This window comes from Arvicanthis niloticus, chromosome 11 (assembly GCF_011762505.2).
Source record: "Arvicanthis niloticus isolate mArvNil1 chromosome 11, mArvNil1.pat.X, whole genome shotgun sequence".
Taxonomy (NCBI): domain Eukaryota; kingdom Metazoa; phylum Chordata; class Mammalia; order Rodentia; family Muridae; genus Arvicanthis; species Arvicanthis niloticus.
The window spans coordinates 41,389,097-41,408,360 of NC_047668.1; the positions used below are offsets into that span (position 1 = coordinate 41,389,097).

Genomic DNA, 19,264 nt, shown 5'->3' on the forward strand with positions numbered 1-19,264 from the left:
ACGGCAGCCCATAGGTGGAATGTTTTAGATCTTTACAGATCTTTTCCCAAAAGGCTGAGCTTTTTAGACAAGTAACCACTCAAACTGGCCCAAGCTATGACTACATCAGCACCAGGCATTGTCGGAGATTGATAAGAAACAGTATCTCACTGTTTTTTTTAGTTATTCCTGGAGCTTATCTTTTTGGAGAGCCTTCTTAAACTTAATGGGATAGTGCTATTGGTTTCTGCTTTGTTTTTCTGAGATAGAATCTGATGATTGTATGGCCCTGACTGGTCTCAATCTTCCCCCTCAGGCTTCTGAGTAGCTGAGTCCAGGCATGTAGCAATACACCCAGCTGCTGTCCTTTTATTTATTTATTTATTTATTTATTTATTTATTTATTTATTGGGGATGTGCTTGTTGCTGTTTTGTTTTGTTTGGAACTCACTTTGTAGACCAGGCTGACCTCAAACTCACAGAAATCTGCCTGCCTCTGCCTCCCCAGTGGTGCTGGGATCAAAGGTGTGCACCACCACTGCCCGGCTGTGGCTTGTTTCTTTTTAGACAGGGTCTCACCGTGTTTCCTTAAACTCATGCTTCTCCTGTCATAGGCTCCCCAAAAGCTGGAGTTATGGAAATGTCACACCACCCCCAGTCAATGGCACTGTTTTGAAAAGAAGATTATGTTCTAAGGGATGAGTGTCAGAGTAGGGGACTCCATTGGACCTCACCCACCCAGTGCAGATTGTGTGGTAACAATGAAGTCTGAAACAATGTGTCAAGTTTGGCTGCACAATAAGAGGGTCTTGGCATAGATGCTCTTGGCTAGTAAGTTTGCTTGCAACAGTTTCTTTTCTCTGGGCCTCAGGAAAAGAAAAATGTTGGATAGGTCCTGTGTCCCATCCCTGTGTCCCAGGGCTATAAGAACAACTGCTGTGATCAGAAGCACCCTGGCCATTGCAATTCCTTTCCCACCTGTCCCCAACCTGTTTCCTAATTGATACCCCAGTTGAAAGCTTCCAACACACTGTATTCTTATTACTGTATCCTCTGGGCATGTGTTGAGTTTTAGCATCTTTCCCTGGCTTTAAAGGCCAACCTGCTGTGCCACTAGAATTACTCCCAGGGGCTCTGCTCACTGTCCCTTATTAGACCACATCTCAGGCTGCTTTGCACTCTCATTCAGTTCCACACAACTCTGAGAGACCAGGATTCAAACCCTAGGTTGGCATCTCATTCTTGTCTTGAGCAGGCTGCATCCCTTATGGCCCTCAGTTTCCATTCGGAATGTGAGCAAAGTAGTCTTGAGTGTTGTGGGTTAACAGGAATGTTGTGGGATTTCAAGATTCCCCACAATGGAGGCTGTGTGAGAGAACATGACCTCAGAGCAGAAGTGAGGCTATTTGGGAGGAGGAAGTGATCCAGAAAGAGGTGACAGTAGAGGGGGATCACTGTCATCACAGCATTGAAGGAAAGCTGAATGACATGTTTGTTTGAAATGTCATAATGAAACCCATTACTGTGCAATAGCTTTAAACATTAATAAACATACAATTAAACTTTTTTTTTAAAATCTCACATTGCCTGACACACGGACATTTAAAGCACATGGCTTCTATCTTCTCTAAAGGTCCCGAGCTGCCTGGAGTGTAGCACAATAGTAGAGCTTGCCCAGAAAGTGCCAGGACTGGCATTCAGTCTCTCTAGTACTCTTTCTGCACTCCAACAACACAAATATTATAAGAGCAGGAACATATGTATTTAGTGCTTGGGAATGCCACCCCATGGCCATTTGTGGGGCTCATTGCCTTCAGTGATTTTAGGCCCAATGAAAAGGCTGGTAAGGAAGGGACATCTTAAGCAGCTCAACAATAATGGCAGAGCCTCTGTGCCAGATCTCCATCTGCCCCACCCAGCTCACCGTCTCAGACCTCTGGTAATGGAGATGGAGGACTTTCCAATCAGGAGAACAAGGTGTGAGAGGCAGTTTGACTCTCCCCACCCCCACCACACCCCCCCAGCCTGAGATGTAGGAAGCTGCTTAACCCTTGAGTCCCCTGGGAGTAACCAGGCCATAATCACAATTAGTATTGAAGACTTTTGCTAGTTTTAAAAGGAAAATATCACACATTGTGCATAGTAGGACATAACTGTAGTCCCATCATATCCAGAGGCTGAGGCAGGAGGTTTAGCAGGTCACTGCTAGTTTGAGTGGTACAGTAAGACCCTCACAAAAAAACAAGAAAGTGAAGTTAGAGGCCCTGTACAGTTTCAGGTACGTAATAAGAGCTTAGTGAATATTAAACTTAAAACTTTCTGGAACTTTCCTTATCCTAGCACAAGCTGTTCAGAGGACAAAAACTTTACCATATATATATATATATATATATATATATATATATATATATATATATATATATATATTTAAACTATCAAGCATATTAGCATCAGGGGTCATTGTTATTCAGGACGGTAATGACACTGGTCCTCCTTGGGGAGTATTGAGTGTCCCCAATCAGACACACCCAAGAGCCTCTGATTCTTGAAGCTTTTGGAGGTCGTTTGAGGCCATCTTTCATAGATGGAGACGTCGCTGTAGAGAAATAATTAGTTTCAGAGTCTCAGAGCCGGGAAGTATGGGGTGTGTGTTCCAGCATCTTCTTTCCTAGCAATGCACTTTTTAAGGTTTTGATATTTCTACGATTCCAAGATTAACCCATGGCCCCATTGTAGAGCAGCCTGGGCATGTTCAACATGGAAGAGCTGCAGCCGGCACTTTCTAGTGACGGTACCTGGCTCTGCGGTTGCTCAAGCAGTCTCAGACCTTGAGACCACTCACTTTCAGGATCGTATTCCGGTTTGTCATCCCTATGCCCTCCTTTCAAATGTGACCATTGTCATGAGCATGCTTGCTGGAGGCTTGCCCTCTTCCCCCACCCTGCCTGCCACTGCCAGGTCTACTAATCTTGGGTGAATCTTGTCAGATACCTGGGACTTCATCCAGACTCCAGTCACCCAAGCAGTCAGCTGTGCTCCTGTTTGTGAATGGAGAAGTAGCTCCCTGGGATAGGGCGTCACCCGCTTGTTGGCAACTACAAGAATCAGGATACCTCACGTTCTTTTGCTGTGGCTTCACTGCCAATTGATCATCCTAGCAAGGTCTCAGCAGTTGCAACACAACTACCAGAAATCCATAGGCTCAGAAGCACAGGCCTCAACCTCCAGAAAGCCCTCTGACCTGTGACTAAACAGTGAATGGGTGTAGCCATCAGATGCGGTGGCACTTGAAGGAAACTCCCAAATGAGATCTGAGAGGCCAAGCTGTGCTTGCTGGTTCACACAGCCACATTTTCTTCTTGAAGCAGCCCTAGTAATAACTAGTGGTCAGAGATCTCATACAAAATACATATCCATGCCATGTGTGATTGATGTCCCTGGGAGGCCTGCCCTTTTCTAAGGGAAATGAAAGAGGAGTGGGATGGGGGAGGGAGGAAGTGGAGGAGGGGGAGACCTGAAGGAGAGGAGGAGAGGAGGGGAAACTGCAGTAATATATGAGAGAATAAATTAATGAAAACAAAAAAATACATATCTATTTAAAATCGTCAGAGCATCACATACGTCCTTGTACAAGGGAGGGGCAGGGGGACACCCGAGCTTTGTAGGTGGAGAACAAGCAAGGATCAAGTGAGTCAGATGGCTCTCAGGGTTCAAAGTTCACGCTTCACTGACTCAGTCCTTACAGTGATTCCCCTGCACTGACAATCTCCTTTGCTTGAAAATCCCATGCTTTTGCTTTCAATTTTATATGTCCACTCTGGACCATGAAAGCACCCAGTCCAGTGTCTGGGATATTGAGTGACATCTGTTGACGCTAACTGGAGACAGAGAGAAATAGAGGGCATTTGACTGTAAGCATCAGTGAGGAGAAGGCTGTTGGAGGAATTCTGTGAAGGCTGTCAGGGAGCCTTGGTCTGCACAAAGTGTGAGCACATGTTGGGCTGCTACTTTGGATCAGGGAGTTTACCTGGCAACACTCAGCTTAGATATGCTTTAACCCTCTTTTAAAAAAAATTTTTTTTAAATCATTTTATCAGTACTGACGTTTTGCAGGTATGTCTGTGCACCACTTGTATGCCTGGTCCCCACAGAGGCTAGAAGAGGATGTCTGATTCTCTAGAGCTGGAGTTACATACAGCTGTGAGCAGCCATGTGGGCACTAGGAATTGAACCCAGGTCCTCTGGAAGAGTAGCCACACTCTTGATCACTTGAGTCCATTTTGACTTAAATGTGTGGTATGTCCTTGGTGCCCACCTTTGAACGCTGCCTGCACTCTTCAGGAGTCCTAGTTCTTACTCATACAAGGTCTTGAGTTTCTTAGCCCAAAGTCTCCTGGACCCTCAGAGCCATGGGGATAGATAACATACTGAGCTGACCTACCTGGTTTGTGGTACTGGACTCACATGTGTGCACAGCTGACCCGATCCCCATTCTCCAGAACCGTATACTGCATACATGTCATTTATTCATTGACTGTGTGTGTGCTCTGAGAACAAGGAGCTCTCCCCGGGGAGCTGAGGTGGGGGGAGGCTGGCTGGAGATGACACCTAGGCAGGGTTTTCAGGGAGGAAAAATATTCTTCTGGGAGAGGACAATCCTGACAGCAAGAGCCTGGGGCAATGAGATGTCATGGCTTGCCTGAGCTGAGCAAGCACATGAGGCGGGAGAGGGAAAGTGGTACAGGAGCCATGGTCCAGTGACAAGCCATCGGGCCTCTAGACAGCAAGGAGCCACCAGAAGACCTGGAGCCCCAGAGTGCTAGTAAACCTATTTTTGGAAGATTGCTGTCTGAGGTATAATAAATGCCTGAAGAGATGGGAGGTTTTGCAATCCCCCTTGAAGAGTGGTCTATCTGCACTGGGCAGAGACACTGTGGGGCTGTGTTGGGGGTTGGGGGAGATTGGTGCCACAGGCAGGGAAGGCTAGAGTTATAGTTATGAGTAGGAGGCAGGAGACACCTCTTGGGGAGACCAGGCTCAGGGCAAAGGTGGGCGAGGTCCTGAGGATTTCCGTATTCTAGTCCACACCACCCCCCAGATGAGAGAGGCAGCTCTGTGAGTAACTGTAGCCTAAGGACTCTGGAGCCTGGCTGCCTGTGATCAGATCTTGGTTCTTTGGCTTCCTGTTTGATCCTAAGCAATCCATGAACTCAGTGTCTCTGTAGCCCCACTCGTAAAACAAAGGGGAGCCACGTCACTGTAGTTAAGAGGCTGAGCATGAAATGATGTGGTGCCATGTCAGAATAGGTAAAGGGCCAAGCAGTCTGTGTGCGGGGCCTTGGAATGCTAAGTGGGAGACAGCTATTTGATGACCACAAAAGCAATGCCAGTTTCCCCAACTCTTAAAGAGCTCAGATTCCAAACCAATACTTGGAAGGACACAGATGAGTCTGTTCATTAAACAAGCCAAGTGCCCTGCAGTGACTGATGCGGTGAGGAGCAGTTAGCAATGGCCCCCTTTTAGTCATTACACTGTCGGAGCATCTGCCAGCTACAGCTCTCTAAAGTGCCTCAAGAAATGACCTTGTACAGGAGGACACAGGCAAGCAGACAGTGCTAAGTGCGCCAAGCAGGATGTACTGTACGTACTGAGTAAATCAAAGGCAGGAGTGTTCAGATGCCAAGAAAAGGCCCAGGAGTGAAGTCAGGGATGGGGGTACAGTATGAGGCCCCAGGGGAGGTGCCTGCTTACAGGTCCTGGGAGGGCAGGGACATGCAGGGCATGTGCAGGGGACACACTCTGTTCTATCTGCTGGATGAACAGCAGGACCAGGACTCTGGGGATAGTCCTTCTCTGCTCTCCCTTCTACAGATGCAGGGCTGCACTGTGGGAATTGCATCAGCTAGAGGATGGAGGCCATTAAAACCAAGCCACAGAAGTGGCTACACTGAGTATGGAGGGAAAGGACAGAGTGCTCCCACAGACAAGGGCCTTTCCAGAAAGACTTCTCCTGGTGTGAATTTCTAAGAAGAGAAAACTACGATCCTCTTCCACTCTCCTGCTACTTCTAGCCTTGGGATTAGTTTTCTCCCTAGGATTTAGGAATCTCTCTCTTCCCTGCCCCAGCCCCCTCTGTCTGGTGTATGTAGCCAGGCAAAGCCAGTGAGCCCTGGGGAACCGCCAGTCCACCTCCCACCCAGCACTAGGGTTACAGCTGTGTACTGCAGGCTAGGCTTTTACCTGGAAGCTGGGGATCTGAACTCAGGGCCTCAGGTTTGTGCAGCAGGCACTCCCACCATCAAGCCATATCCCCAGCCCAATCTCAGGAGCTTTTAAATTAAGAGGCTGTCTTTTCCACCTTAACATAATATTTAATCACGTAATACAGTTAATGTGAGCAACAGTGGTGACATGAGGTCATTATATTTGAGGGGTAGTTTGGCTTTTAAAGTCCCTTGGAAGTACTCCCGAGCCACACAGTTCCCTGCAAAGATTCATAAGGCACGCATTAATTGTTCCAGAAGAAAACACTTGCCCCAGAAGAGCAAATGGCCAGTGAGCCCCAATACAAGCTGTTCGTTTACTGAGTCTTCTTGGCCACTGGTATTAGCAGGTCAACCTGGCACTCCACAAAGGCAGCAAACAATTGAACATACAGTAAGAACTTGAGTGTGTATTGTGAGAGACTGAACTGTGAGGCATTTTAAGTTAAAAAAAAAAAAAAAAAAAAAAAAAACCCAAAACTAAACCACCTCACCAGCTACTTGGAATAAAAATCTCCATCATTAACTAGCTGCAATACTCAAGAACCTTGTGCCACTTTTACAGCAGCCATGCTTAGGAACTCCGCTCAGAGTCTTCTGGGAGAGCTGGGTGCAGAGCCCCTTCCCAGTGGCTTTCTGTGTTTACACAGTTGAATGTGTGCCAGTGAGTGGGGCTAAGAACTATGGCATTCTACAGGGGAACGCACCATCTGTTGGCTGCCAGGAGGCGGGGGCTGGGTCCTGCCCTCTCCCCCTCCATTTCAGCTTTTGAAGTGGCTCCTCTGTGTGTCAATGGCAAGCAGGCTCGTGGTGTGCCCTCGAAAGTTGCCCTTCAAAAGGATGAGGCTCTTCACACACTTGAGCCAGCACTGCATCCCATAGTCATGCCCACTGCCCCTGTGCGTGGAAGCCAGCACTGCAGGAAGGCACTTTTTTTTTTTTTTTTTTAAAGGGCTATGCCAAGCCTCACACTATAGAAGAACACATGTACTTCAGAGTGGGGAGGTTACTGAGCGTGGACAGTGGCATGCTGGATTCTGCAGAGGAAGCGTCTGAGTTGACCCAGTGCACATGGTTGTGTTTGTGAACTGTAAAATGGTCAGAATTCTTTGGTGAGATTAAAATGCAGGGGAGTCGGGGTCTTTGCTGCATGATAGCTTGCATCATCAGCTTTGAGAACCTTTACATTTCTGAGGCTGGGTGAGTTGGATCCTTGGGTTTTGGGATGACACGTGCTACTCCAGACCCAAAGCCCCTGTGCCCGGGGATCAGTGCACTTGACTGTGAGGTGACAAGGCCAGTGCCTCCAATCTGCCATGTGGCCATCTCGGGTCTGACTACTATTGATTAGGTCAGAGCTGAGGACTGTCACAGTCCAATCGATGGAAGCTGAACTCACTTCTCATGAGTGATGAAAACGTGATGAGATCTCAAGAAATCCAAGACCAAACAAAAGAAAACTCCAGATTGTCCCTCATGAGCAGAGAACAGAGATCTACTAACAAAATGTTAGCAGATGAGCTATGCCTCTAATCCAGCTTTGGAGGCTTGGGAGAGTTGAGCCAATGGCTACCCTGGGCCATCAAATGTTGTCTTAAACAAATCTAAAAACATATTTTCCAGAAATTAGACTTAATGTATAAAACAGATGATGGACTGGAGCCAAGCGTAGCTATAATGAGACCATGGGATTCCCCTCAGAGATGCCAAAAGGCATTTGTTTACAAAAGACAGTATTCATTACTGATTGCCAAATCAAAACCTGAAACTCAGCAAATGCAAAGCGAATTTCCTCAGGTGTTTGTTGACATTTTCTCCAAAGCTTCTCGAGACAAACGCAGAATGAAACCCCAGTTCTTACCATGGGTTGGATCACATGCCCACCTCTTCTGTCCTGTGGCTCCGGAAAGATCTTCCCTGGGAACACAGCCTGTTCCCTACTCTGCACTTCATGCTAGTTGGTGTCTGCTCAAATGTTACTTCCCTAGAAGGTCCCCTCAGTCATGCTTTGTGGAGTACCTCTTCCTATCACGGTTACCCCGCTGTTTCCTGCTTGATCTAATTCCCCATAAGACATACTGACTTTCTATCAGCTCCCAACTAGATCACACGACCCTTAAAGCAGGCAGGTTGCTTGATGTTGTACCTCTGATGCCTAGACGTGACCAGACACGGCAGCTCTCAGTGTGCATTGATAAAATGGACTCTGAGCAGGACTGGCGACTTCCCAATATCCTCCCCAGGTGCTACACTTCTTTAAAACACCTGCCAGTCCACTATGTGGGACAGCACTTCATGTCTTTTAGGGTTGGCCTCTGGAGTTCCTTAGTCTTTTGCCTATTCCTTTGCAAACACCTTGCTATGTTAAATAAACCGTCTCTTTGCCCGCAGCACGCTCTGTGTCATGCTGACACTGCTCACGTTCTCTTCTGCCTTCTAGCTTCTAAGTCTATTGACTTAGAAGATTTTCCCCAACCCCAGGGTCATCAGGGCATCCATATTGTTTCCTCAGAATACTTACACATATGTGTAAGTCAATGATTATGTTGTTTAAACCTTTGGTCAATCTGGGATTAAGTTCATAAAGAGTAAGAAATAATCTAATATAAAAAGCAAATTCAAAGCCAGTCACACTGGTGCATGCTCATAATCCCGGATTCAAGATGGAGATGCATTGAGGCCAGCCTGGGCTACAATAGTGAGTTCCAAGCTAGCTTGAGCTGCATACCCAGTTCTATGCCTGAGCTACATAGGTAGTTTCCATCTTGGAAAGTGTAAAACAAAGTTTAACTTTTAAATACAATGAATACAAGTTTCCAGGTGTCATTTACATAAATTTTAATTTTCTGAAAGAAAGCATTCATGAAAATAATTCAAAGTTCACTTATTTTACAATTCATATAAAGACACATATCAAAATGTACGCCTGTTCAACAACAGCCTTCTTCCCACAGTTCCCAGGAACACAGCACTAAGACACCATGGTCCTGTAGAGCACTTTTCAGAGCACGCCCCTCTCTGGCTTCTCAGTGTCTTTTTACTTTCTTGGATCTTGAGCTCTTTTTTGATTCATTGTATTTTTTTTCAAAAAGTTTCTTTTCAAGTAAGCTCACTTCTTCATGGAGAGCAGAGGTCTTTATTCTCAGTAAGAAGGAGAAGATGTTTAGTATGAACTGGTAACTCAAAGAAAAATTTGATTCTTCATAAGTTGTCGCATGTTTACAATAGCTAGAATGTGAAGAGAAAGAAAGACACGTTGTCTTTAAACAGTGATTCAGCAGCTCTGGCGCCCTGCACTGCCCACCCCACAACCCGATCACCAGTAGATACAGCTAGCTTTAACAGTATTGTGAGTTAGAGGGAAACTTGGGAGATCTGCTGAAGCTCCTTAATTATACAAAGAGAAACCTCTTCACATTGTCCATGGTCACTAAGCTGGGCGGAAGGCTCACTGTATCAACTCTATTTCCGAAATGCTTGACCTAGCCCACAGTCAAGTTTAAAGTTTGGTAAACAGCAAACATTTGGAGCAGTGTGAGCCATGTTATATGTGTGGTCCTAAGTTCCTGAGTTTTTACATTTTATTTTATTATGTATTTCGTAACTATGTTGCCTTCATTTCTGTATGTGTATCACATGCACAGCTGATGCCCATGGAAGTCAGAAGATGGCACTGGATCCCCTGGGACTGGAGTTACAGATGACTGTGAGCTACCACATAGGTGCTGGGAACAGAACCTGGGTTCTCTGCAAGAGCAACAGGTGCCCTTAACCACTGAGCCATCTCTCCAATGGATATTTTTGTTTGTTTTTTGTTTTTCTAAGGAATAGAAATTCCACAGTCACCACTTACACTAAACAAGCATAATTCCTAATTACACTTAAATATATGTCCTTATGCCCACAGGTAAGTGTAGTCCTTTTCCTCCTCCTCTTCTTCCTCCTCTTCCTCCTCCTCTTCCTCATCATCATTAAGGAAATTTCTCTTTGCAACAGATGGAGACTTTTACAGAAAGTTACAAGCAATCAAAATGCACAGGTGTGGGGCCCAGTCCTAATGGATACATCTACAAAGGACTCGGCACCTGAGGCTCAGGGCACATGGCAGAGGAGAACAGGGATTGCAAGAGGCAGAGGACCAGGTCTTTGCTGTGACACTATCTCTTAATGTCAGAAGCTACACACATAATGCCTTACACACAATGGCTGCCTAAACCAGAGCTGAACGAGGACAATGACAATAGGGATGCCTAAGTGGATGGGGAGCCCATCAGGCCGCAGCCCTACACAAAGAACTACAAGCAACTAGGGAATGCTGAGAATGGGGGAGAATGGACTGCCCCGGGAAAGCATGAGCAACTGATTATCCAATAGCAAATGGTCAGCCCTGAAAACACACATACAGACTGAGCAGGGTGTATTTATGTATTAAGACATATGTATGTATACACGTACATGTATGTAACAATTAATGGAAAGAGACAAGACTTGAAAGGTAGCAAGAGGAAGGGTTTGGAGGGAAGAAAGGGAGATGGGAAATGGTGTAATTATATTATAACCTCAAAAGGGAAGAGAAAGGAACTCTTCAGGCTAAGCTGGAGATCTCATCATGCCTCATGCTTCTGGAGTTTTAAAAACATGCATACCTTTTGCAGAACTTCTGGGTACTGAGCCAATACAGGGAATTCTTGGTTATCAAGGACTGGCCTTTTGTTATCAGGAGCCCCTGGAGGCTATGTCCATGGAAACAAGGGCTATCTGTGCCCTCTTCAGTCCAGTTGAACTGAAAACTTGAAGGGGCCTGCTTTTCAACCATGGGTGCTGAACCAATCAGGGCACTAAATTGTTTCTGAAGATTCTCCACCATTTCTGGAGATGGAGGGAAGAGACAAATGTTAGTGCACAGGAAAGTCACGCTAATGGACTGCTGTTGGTTTCTTAGCCTTGAGGGGTGGTGGTGGGCAGTCTGGCTTCACACTCCAGAGCCTCCTCCCTCCCTCTGCCTCCTGAGTGCACACTCAAACCCAACTAGTTTCCTAACTGCAGTAACATGCCAGAGCATTAAGTGAGGCTGGAGTTGTATGAGGGGCTCAGGAAATTACTTAACAATGATTTAAAAAGAGCACAAGACTATCTCAGGGCGTCCTGACAGAGCTCTCGCAGTCATGGAAACAGAGGAATCCAAGTTTTGCAGGGAAATTGAGCTCTGCCATGAAGAAGCAGGCAAGTTCCCAGAATATGGACTTCTATGTGATTTCTCCTTTGGAAGGAGCGCATGCCCACTGAGTGGAAAGTCTGTGCATGTCCTTGCTTTTCACGTGGAAATGGTTGGTACTGCCAACCCTGCTGCTACCTGGCACAGAAACGAAACCATCAGACTCACCTCTTCTCTTATATGCGACTGGCTTATCGATGTGTGAACGGTAGAGTGGCCTTTTGGTTTTCCAAGCATACCTATACAAGGCAGAACAGTGAAGCAGAATGAGACGTGAGTGCTCGGAGCTCAGAGACAGAGGCAGGACCTGAAACTCAGCAGCTCTGGCACTTGTCTACACTCAGTGCTTCCGTTCCAGAAGGAAACACCCAGAGAGAGAGAGAGAGAGAGAGAGAGAGAGAGAGAGAGAGAGAGAGAGAGAGAGAGAGAGAGCGGGCCAGCAGTGTGCTCCTTCTAGGAGTCAAGGACCCTTTAGGAGACATTCTACAGAATTCAGCAGGGTCGGCTGCCATCACCACACACTCTCGTGCTGTTTGTTTACTCTCATTCCTCTTTCTCTTTGCCCCAAATGCTCATCACTGAGAGCTGTGTCCTTTAACTCTAGAAACCCATACAATAGTCAGTGAGTACCCATCTCTCTGGTACCCAGTGCCTGGGAACTGCCCTCTTCCTGCTGAGAATAAGAAGAGACAATCCAGATTCTAGCAAGACAGACCTAAGAATCTGATCTTGCTGCAAGAAGGCCAGTTAGACATGTTCACTGCAGAGGGGGTGCTGGGATGATCTGATCTGCAGGGTCTCTCCACCCCCACCCCTACCCCTACCCCCACCCCAGCCCCAGCCCCAGGCCAAAGGCTAAGTGATATCTGGCTTCATACGGTTGACTGGTGACCAGAAGTGAATAGTGGCAACCCCCATCTCTGGTCCAGGCAGCCATTACACGCTGCCCAGCAGAGGATGCCACTGTGGGACAACACAACTCAATGTTTCAAAGCTCATTTTCATTCTCCTGCACTTCCTTACATAGGAGCCTTCCAGAAACCACAGTTAAAAAAAAATCCACCTTCTTAATTCAGGCCACTAATTTAAATACTAAAGACACCATGATGCAGAAGAAGACACTGAGTCAGAGAGTCTGCTCAACTTCTGCATCTGTCCAGCAGCCCGAGTGACCATAAAGGTCCTGGAACTGTCTCTGTCTACTTTATGGAGGCACACAGTAGGCATTCAAGTATTTGGTTTTTTGAGGTTTTTTTTGTTTGTTTTTGTAGAATCACATCATTTTATTGCCTTTATGCCTCTCATAAGCTGTGGGGTCAAGATCTTCCCATTCATGTCTGTATTTTCCAACACCCACTATGGCTATACATTCTTTTTTTCATTAGTTTATTTATTATTCATTCACTTTACACCTTGATCACATCCCCCCTCTCAGTCATCCCCCTCACTTGACCCTTTCCCCATCTTTCCTCTCTATCTCTGAGAAGAGGGAGGCACCCCTGGGTACAAATCAATCTTGGCACTAGTACATCCTCTCCCACTGAGGCCAGACAAGGTGGCCAGCCCAGTTAGGGGAACAAGATCCATAGGCAGGCAATACAGTCAGGGTAAGCCTGCTCCAGTTGTTGGGGGACCCATATGACCACCAAGCTGCACATCTGCTACATCTGTGCTGGGGGCTAGGTCCAGCCCTTGTATGCTCTTTGGTTGATGGTTCAGTCTCTGGGAGCTCTCAAGGGTCCAGGTTAGCTGATTCTGTTGGTCTTCTTATGGAGTCCCTGTCCCCTCTAAGTTCCTTGTTAATAATGGATGGGATGACACACAGTAGGCATTCAACTTAAGTATTCATTAATAATGGCCTAGTGAATACATGAGCTAACAAACACACTTAGCATCTGTGCCCTGTTTGCTGCTCTTATGGGACTGTTATGGGGACTAATTAACATTGTATTTGTGAGGCTTGCAGTGGTGGGGGCACAGGCTTTTTATCCCAGTACTCAGAATGGAGAGGCAAGTGCCAGGCCAGCCAGAGCTACATGGTAAAACTACATCTAAAAAAAAAAAAAAATACTGTGTGCTGCTATGTGCTGCAGAGAGGGGTACAGCCCTGTAACTATTCCAGAGGTAGAAGTAGAAGGAGTTCAACACCAGCCTGAACTACACAGTAAACTGAGGCCAGCTAGGCCTACATGAGATTCTGTCTTAAAAAGAGAAGCAACCACCAAATAATACTGGACAAACCCTGTGCAATCATTGAGATGTGGCACATCTAGTACCAGGCAAAGTGCCTGGCTCACAGGTACTCATGAGACAACCAGAACTTTCTAGAAAAGACACTAAGAAGCAGGAAGCCAGAAGCAAATATCTCTATTTACCTATAAAACTCAACAATTGGTAATTTCCCCTAATTTTTAAATGTTAGTTAAGAAAAATATATGCAAACATACAGTTTAGTAACATGATTTAGTAACAAATGATTACTTTAACCAATTAAAGAACAGATTTTTTCCCTCAAACATTATAAAATTCAAATTAACACAATTATGATTATAAAGGAGATATTAATTTTTTTACTTTGAATTTCATAGTGATTTAAAATGTTAAGAACAGAAAATTCTGTAAGCATCAGAAGTAGATGTATAGTTAATATTATTATATAAGACTGAATTCTTGTAAATTATGTATAAACTAAATTTAGGTAAATTATAGCACACTTAAAACATCGGTAAGCTTGTTGGAACTGTGGAGAATTTTTTAAATTATAGTTTTAATTATTATTTTTTATTTAAAATAACTTTTTAAAATTATCATTTATTTTCTTACATGTGCCCTATACAGTCAAGTCCTCAGGGACACCGCCCACTGTTAAGCTTTCCTTGGGAATGACAGGTCTGGACAGGTGTTTCTTGAGTTCTGATAATGAAGACCTGAACAAGTGGCCACCACAATCAAGGAGGCATTACTACCATCCCCAGGCCACACCCCAAGAAGATGGGTTGGGGACTGAAGATCACAAGGTTCCAACTGTTTGAACAGCCTGCTGAAATGCAGTCTTCTCCAGATGCTTGCATTCCTTTGCCTACTCCTCACAGTGCACAAAGGCTCCCAGACAGACAAACCACAAGGCCTTGGGACTCTAGCTAGACCCTATCTAGATGCTTCCCTCTGATTGACATGGTTTGTTTCACTGATTGAAAAGAGAATCGAGGTATGATTTACATATAATGAAACCTCTTTCAGGACACTTCCAATTAGCAGTCACACACAGCTGTGTAATCAGCACTGTGACTAATACACGGAACAGTCCCAGCATTCCAAAAGCCAGGCCCTTTGTAGTCAGTCCTCTCCACACCCTTCATCTTGGGCAACCACGCTCTTTATCCTATAAGCCTGGCTACTGGAGAATGTTATATAAATAGACTCATACACATGCAACCTTTGGGCCTTTCATTTAGCATGTAAGGAGTCCCACTCCTGGCTGTATCAGAAGGCTTTGCTTTGTGTTGCTCAGTGGGATGCATGGCACAGATATGCCAGTTAGATATCTTGTCACTAGCAAAAGTCACTGCTAACATTTCTATATGGAAGTCTGCAAGAACATACGTTTTTTTATTGCACTTGAACTTTTTAAAGTAGCTGTACCATTTCATACTCCTATATTGGCAGGAGCAACTGGAAAGTAGACCCCCTTATAATTTCGGTAGGCGTCTCTTCTTGTGTATCCTGTACATCTTCAGTTTTCTCATTTGAAAACTTGTTTTCCTATTTTTATTAATTCTTTATATTTTATAGATAAAAATCTTTTATCAGATATCTCCATCTGATATTCATTTGATATTCAGTAGATCTACAACTACTCTCTCTCTTTGGCTTTCTTCCCCCAAGATGCAGGTCTCATTATGTAGCAACGGCTGACCTGGAGTTCACTATGCAGACCTTGAACCCACAGAGATCCACCTGCCTCTGCCTCTCGGGTGCTGGGATTCATGATGTGCACCTCTATGCCTAGCTTTCAATTACTTTCTCTAAGCCCAGGGTTTCATTCATTAAGTACCTTTGGAGAAATTCTTACTTCTAAAGTCCAATTTACCAATTTTTCTTTTATGGATCATGCTTTTGATTTTATATCAAAGAAATTTTTACCTAACCCAAAAGATCAGCAGCCTTTTCTTTTTATCATTTATCTTTCCTCTCTCTCTTCTTTGTGTGTGTGTGTGTGTGTGTGTGTGTGTGTGTGTGTGTGTGTGTGTGTGTAGGCCAGAAGTCAATCTTAGGGGCCATTTCACCTTGCTTTTTGAGACAGGGTCTCTCATGGGGACCTGGAGCTTGCTGATTAGGTTAGACTGGGCAGCCAGCAAGCCCTAGGCAAAGACCCAAAGACCTCCTGTCTCGTCTCCCCATTGTTGGGATTCCAAGTGTGAACCACCATATCTGGCTTTTACATGGGCACCGGGGATTGGAACTCATGTTCTAATGTTTGCTAGCTGTGCCATCTCCCCTAACCTGGCAGTGAGTTTTTCTACACGTGCTTTTAAAATTTCATCCAGGTTCTTCTCAACCCCTGCGATAAATTGGCAGCCATCAAGGCAGCCTATTAAGCTGTTTTTTATACAACTGTTTTTACTAGTATTTTTCAAAATCTCATGTAATGTAGTAGTACGCTTAACTGCAGAAAGTGTGTTAATGATCATATGACAGCCCGAAAGATGATGCCCAGAGCAACAGGGAGGCTTGGGATCTATCCCAGGTAAAATAAAGAATAAACTAAGACAGACAGACAGACAGACAGACAGACAGACAGACAGACGGACAGACAAAAATATTTAGAAAGGAAGGCAGAAAATAAAAATTATATAAAAATGGGTTGGCATAGATGACACCAATAAGCAGGTATTCAGCATGCCTAGGGATGCTGTGCCCACACATCAGGTGGCACTGAGTGACATCAGTTACATGGCAGCCACCACCACCACCTGTGTGTATTAACACTGTGTAGAGGATGACTTTGGTATGAGATCCTATAGATGACCTCTTCCCCAGGGTCTAATGTCTCTGTGAAAAATGGATTTTTATAAATAGACTTACTCCTTTTTTGCTGCTAAATACCCCCCTAAAGTAGCTAATGTCAGTCCTTTTAGACATGCAGCTGACTCTCACACTGCAGCATGACTGGGAAGGTCTGAAATGTAAGGTGGTGACCTGCTGGGGCAAGTCAAGGAGACTACACAGCATGGCCCTGCAACACCCAGCCCTCAGGATCAGCAAAGTCACCCAGCTGACACCACAGAAAGAGGCTGACTTCCCAAGTGCCCAGGACAAGTCTTACTCATCTATCTACAGAACACGAGGACCCAACAAAGAAGAGGAAGCATGCCAGCCCTGGGAACCAGCGGGCTGTAAGAGCACACTCCACGCCCAGTCCTCTGTCTGTCATACCTGAGCCCACCTACCTGTCAGAAAGCATTTCCCCACCACTCCCTGCCCTGCGCTTATCTAGCAAAAAACCCGTCACTCCTCTTTTTGCAAGGAACTTTTTCTCCCTGGTGCTTTAGCTGCCTTTGAACACGTTTCTCTGAAGTTTAGGGGAAAATAAAAGCTTTACCTTGAAACTTGAAAATGGTTTCTTAATAGTCTATGAGAGCTGGCCATCTTTGATTTGCTCAGCAGGGAACTAAAGCAACTTACCATTTCAAACAACTTTAGAAACTTCCTTTTCTCAAACGATATAAAATGATTTGATTACATTAGTATTAGTATAAATTTATATAAACAGATGTTGGTTTTTCTTCTATCTTGTGGGACTCAGAGTTTTAACAGCAATGAGACTGTGCTGGAGATCAGTGGAGATGTGCTCCCTACTAAAGAGACAATGCTTAGAAATTTATGAATGAACTGAATTTGAGCTGGAGTGAGCAGGTGACATCACAGAGCAAGCCTGTGAAGATGGAGACCTCATACTTCTGTCCCCAAAGCAACACTCTTCCTGCTGCACAGGCATGGACCTAGCCCTGAGCTGTACTCCAGGGACAAGCACTGAGGGAAGCGAAGATAAATGCCCACTATCTGTCCTCCTCTGACTTTCTCAGAGGTCACTGGTTTTGGGAAACCTTCCAATCACACATGTCACAGAAGAACAGTTATAATCTCTGCAATACTGGGACACACACATGGGAAAGGACCAGTTTTGAGAAAAAACACAGGGGGAGAATAGTATACACAGGCAAGGCTCACACTAACTGTACTACCCAAGTGTGAAGTACAGTGTGGTACCTAGGCTAGATCCTAGAGCAGAAAGAGGCCAGATATAGAAAAACGGGGAAGTCTAAAAACAAATATGTTTAATTAAGAGTGAAGTAAGAAAGTAAAGAGGGGAAGGTTAGAGGGGGATGTGTAAGGGCCTGAGCTGGAATCCCAGCCCCAGGGAAAAACTAACTAGAATGTACAGGACCAAACTTCTAGAGAAAGGTCACATGCTGTCACTGACGGATGTGAAGCTGAGGACACAGAGCAGGGCACAGAGAACAGAGGATATACCTGGCCCTTGCTTCTTCCCATTTTCGTCTTTTCTCATCAAAAGTTTTCTTCATAACTTGGTACCATTTTCTGAAATCAAACTGTGGTGTGTCTGAAAGAAATGAAATCCATGCTCAGTAGAGGAATCCATCAGATCAAAACAACACCCATTATTCACGTCTGAGTTTATTCCTAAACAGAACATTTATATGATGGCTGCTGTAAGGTGCAACAATGTTGTGGCCCCACAAGACTGTCCTGAAACTGTCTTTTGACACATTTCTCTTCAGCTTTGAAGGCCTTGCTGCTCCTGGAGAAGAGATCACATACTTTGTAGCTGCTACACAACCAGCCCCTCCTTCCCCACCCCACACCCAGCACGCACAGCCCAGTCCTGGTAGTATTCCAATACACTTAGGCATCATGTTGATAAGCAAATGACTGACAGCGTGTGGAGTGCTGCTACTGTGGATAAATCCCATTCTCCTCTGGACCTATTTCTGTTCTTCCTACTCTTAATTCAAAGATTCTGCCCATAAGAAAGAAAGTGGACTGAGTGGAGAGCTGAAGTGTGTTAGAGACATAGGCTAGAGAGACAACAGACAAAGACATGGCAGTATAAACAGAATTACTATCCATTATCCTCTAATAAGAAAGGCCTCTTTAAAGTCTAATTACAAATCTTTTCAAATGGTCAATATAAGCAAATGATCCAGCCTTGTAGGCCGTACAGCCAGAGGGAGTGGGGAACTACTCAGTGAGGGCAGAGGACAGCTAACAGTTAAGTCAACTCTGGGTTCTCAGGCCCTCATTCTCCTGACATCACCTCTAGCATTCAAGGAACATCAGGAGACGTCTAATTCAACTCTATGTATGTGTCCCTGTAAGCATGGGGCAGTAAGAAGTGCTTACCTCACATATGTTATGGAAAACGTAAACAAACTGAGACTATTAAACCCAAACTCGAAAACCAATGAACAAAAATCCTTCTGCAAATGGAACTACACCTGAATGTAAGAATTCTATAGACACAAAACTGCACTGAGTTGTTCTTGGGCCAGCAACTCTGTTCCACATCAAATATAAAGCAAATATGAACTGAAACTGTAGCACTGGATTCTAACCCAGCTACTTGGGAGGCTGAAGCAGGAGGACCTTAAGTCAATTAAAAAGTGACACAGACCAACCTGGACAATTTACTGAGCTTCTGTCTTTTAAAAAAAAAAAAAAAAGCAAAAAGAGGTTGAGGATATAGCTCAGTGGAAGAGAGCTGGTGAGGCTATGCATGAAGCC

At 45.0% G+C, this 19,264-nt stretch overlaps 1 protein-coding gene across 4 annotated transcripts in view; it reads right to left on the bottom strand.

Moving 5' to 3' along the window:
- Positions 1 to 9,066: 9,066 nt before the first annotated feature.
- Positions 9,067 to 19,264, bottom strand: part of Taf1b (TATA-box binding protein associated factor, RNA polymerase I subunit B) — a 59,241-nt gene continuing 49,043 nt past the window's right edge. For all 4 annotated transcript variants that reach the window (XM_034514609.2, XM_034514610.2, XM_034514608.2 and 1 more), the window contains exons 12-15: positions 17,993 to 18,083; positions 11,627 to 11,697; positions 10,890 to 11,112; positions 9,067 to 9,471 (exon numbers count right to left, since the gene is read on the bottom strand). In XM_034514609.2, the coding sequence (XP_034370500.1) occupies positions 9,270 to 9,471; positions 10,890 to 11,112; positions 11,627 to 11,697; positions 17,993 to 18,083 (587 nt within the window). In that variant the 3' untranslated portion in view covers positions 9,067 to 9,269. The remainder of the gene's footprint in view (positions 9,472 to 10,889; positions 11,113 to 11,626; positions 11,698 to 17,992; positions 18,084 to 19,264) is intronic.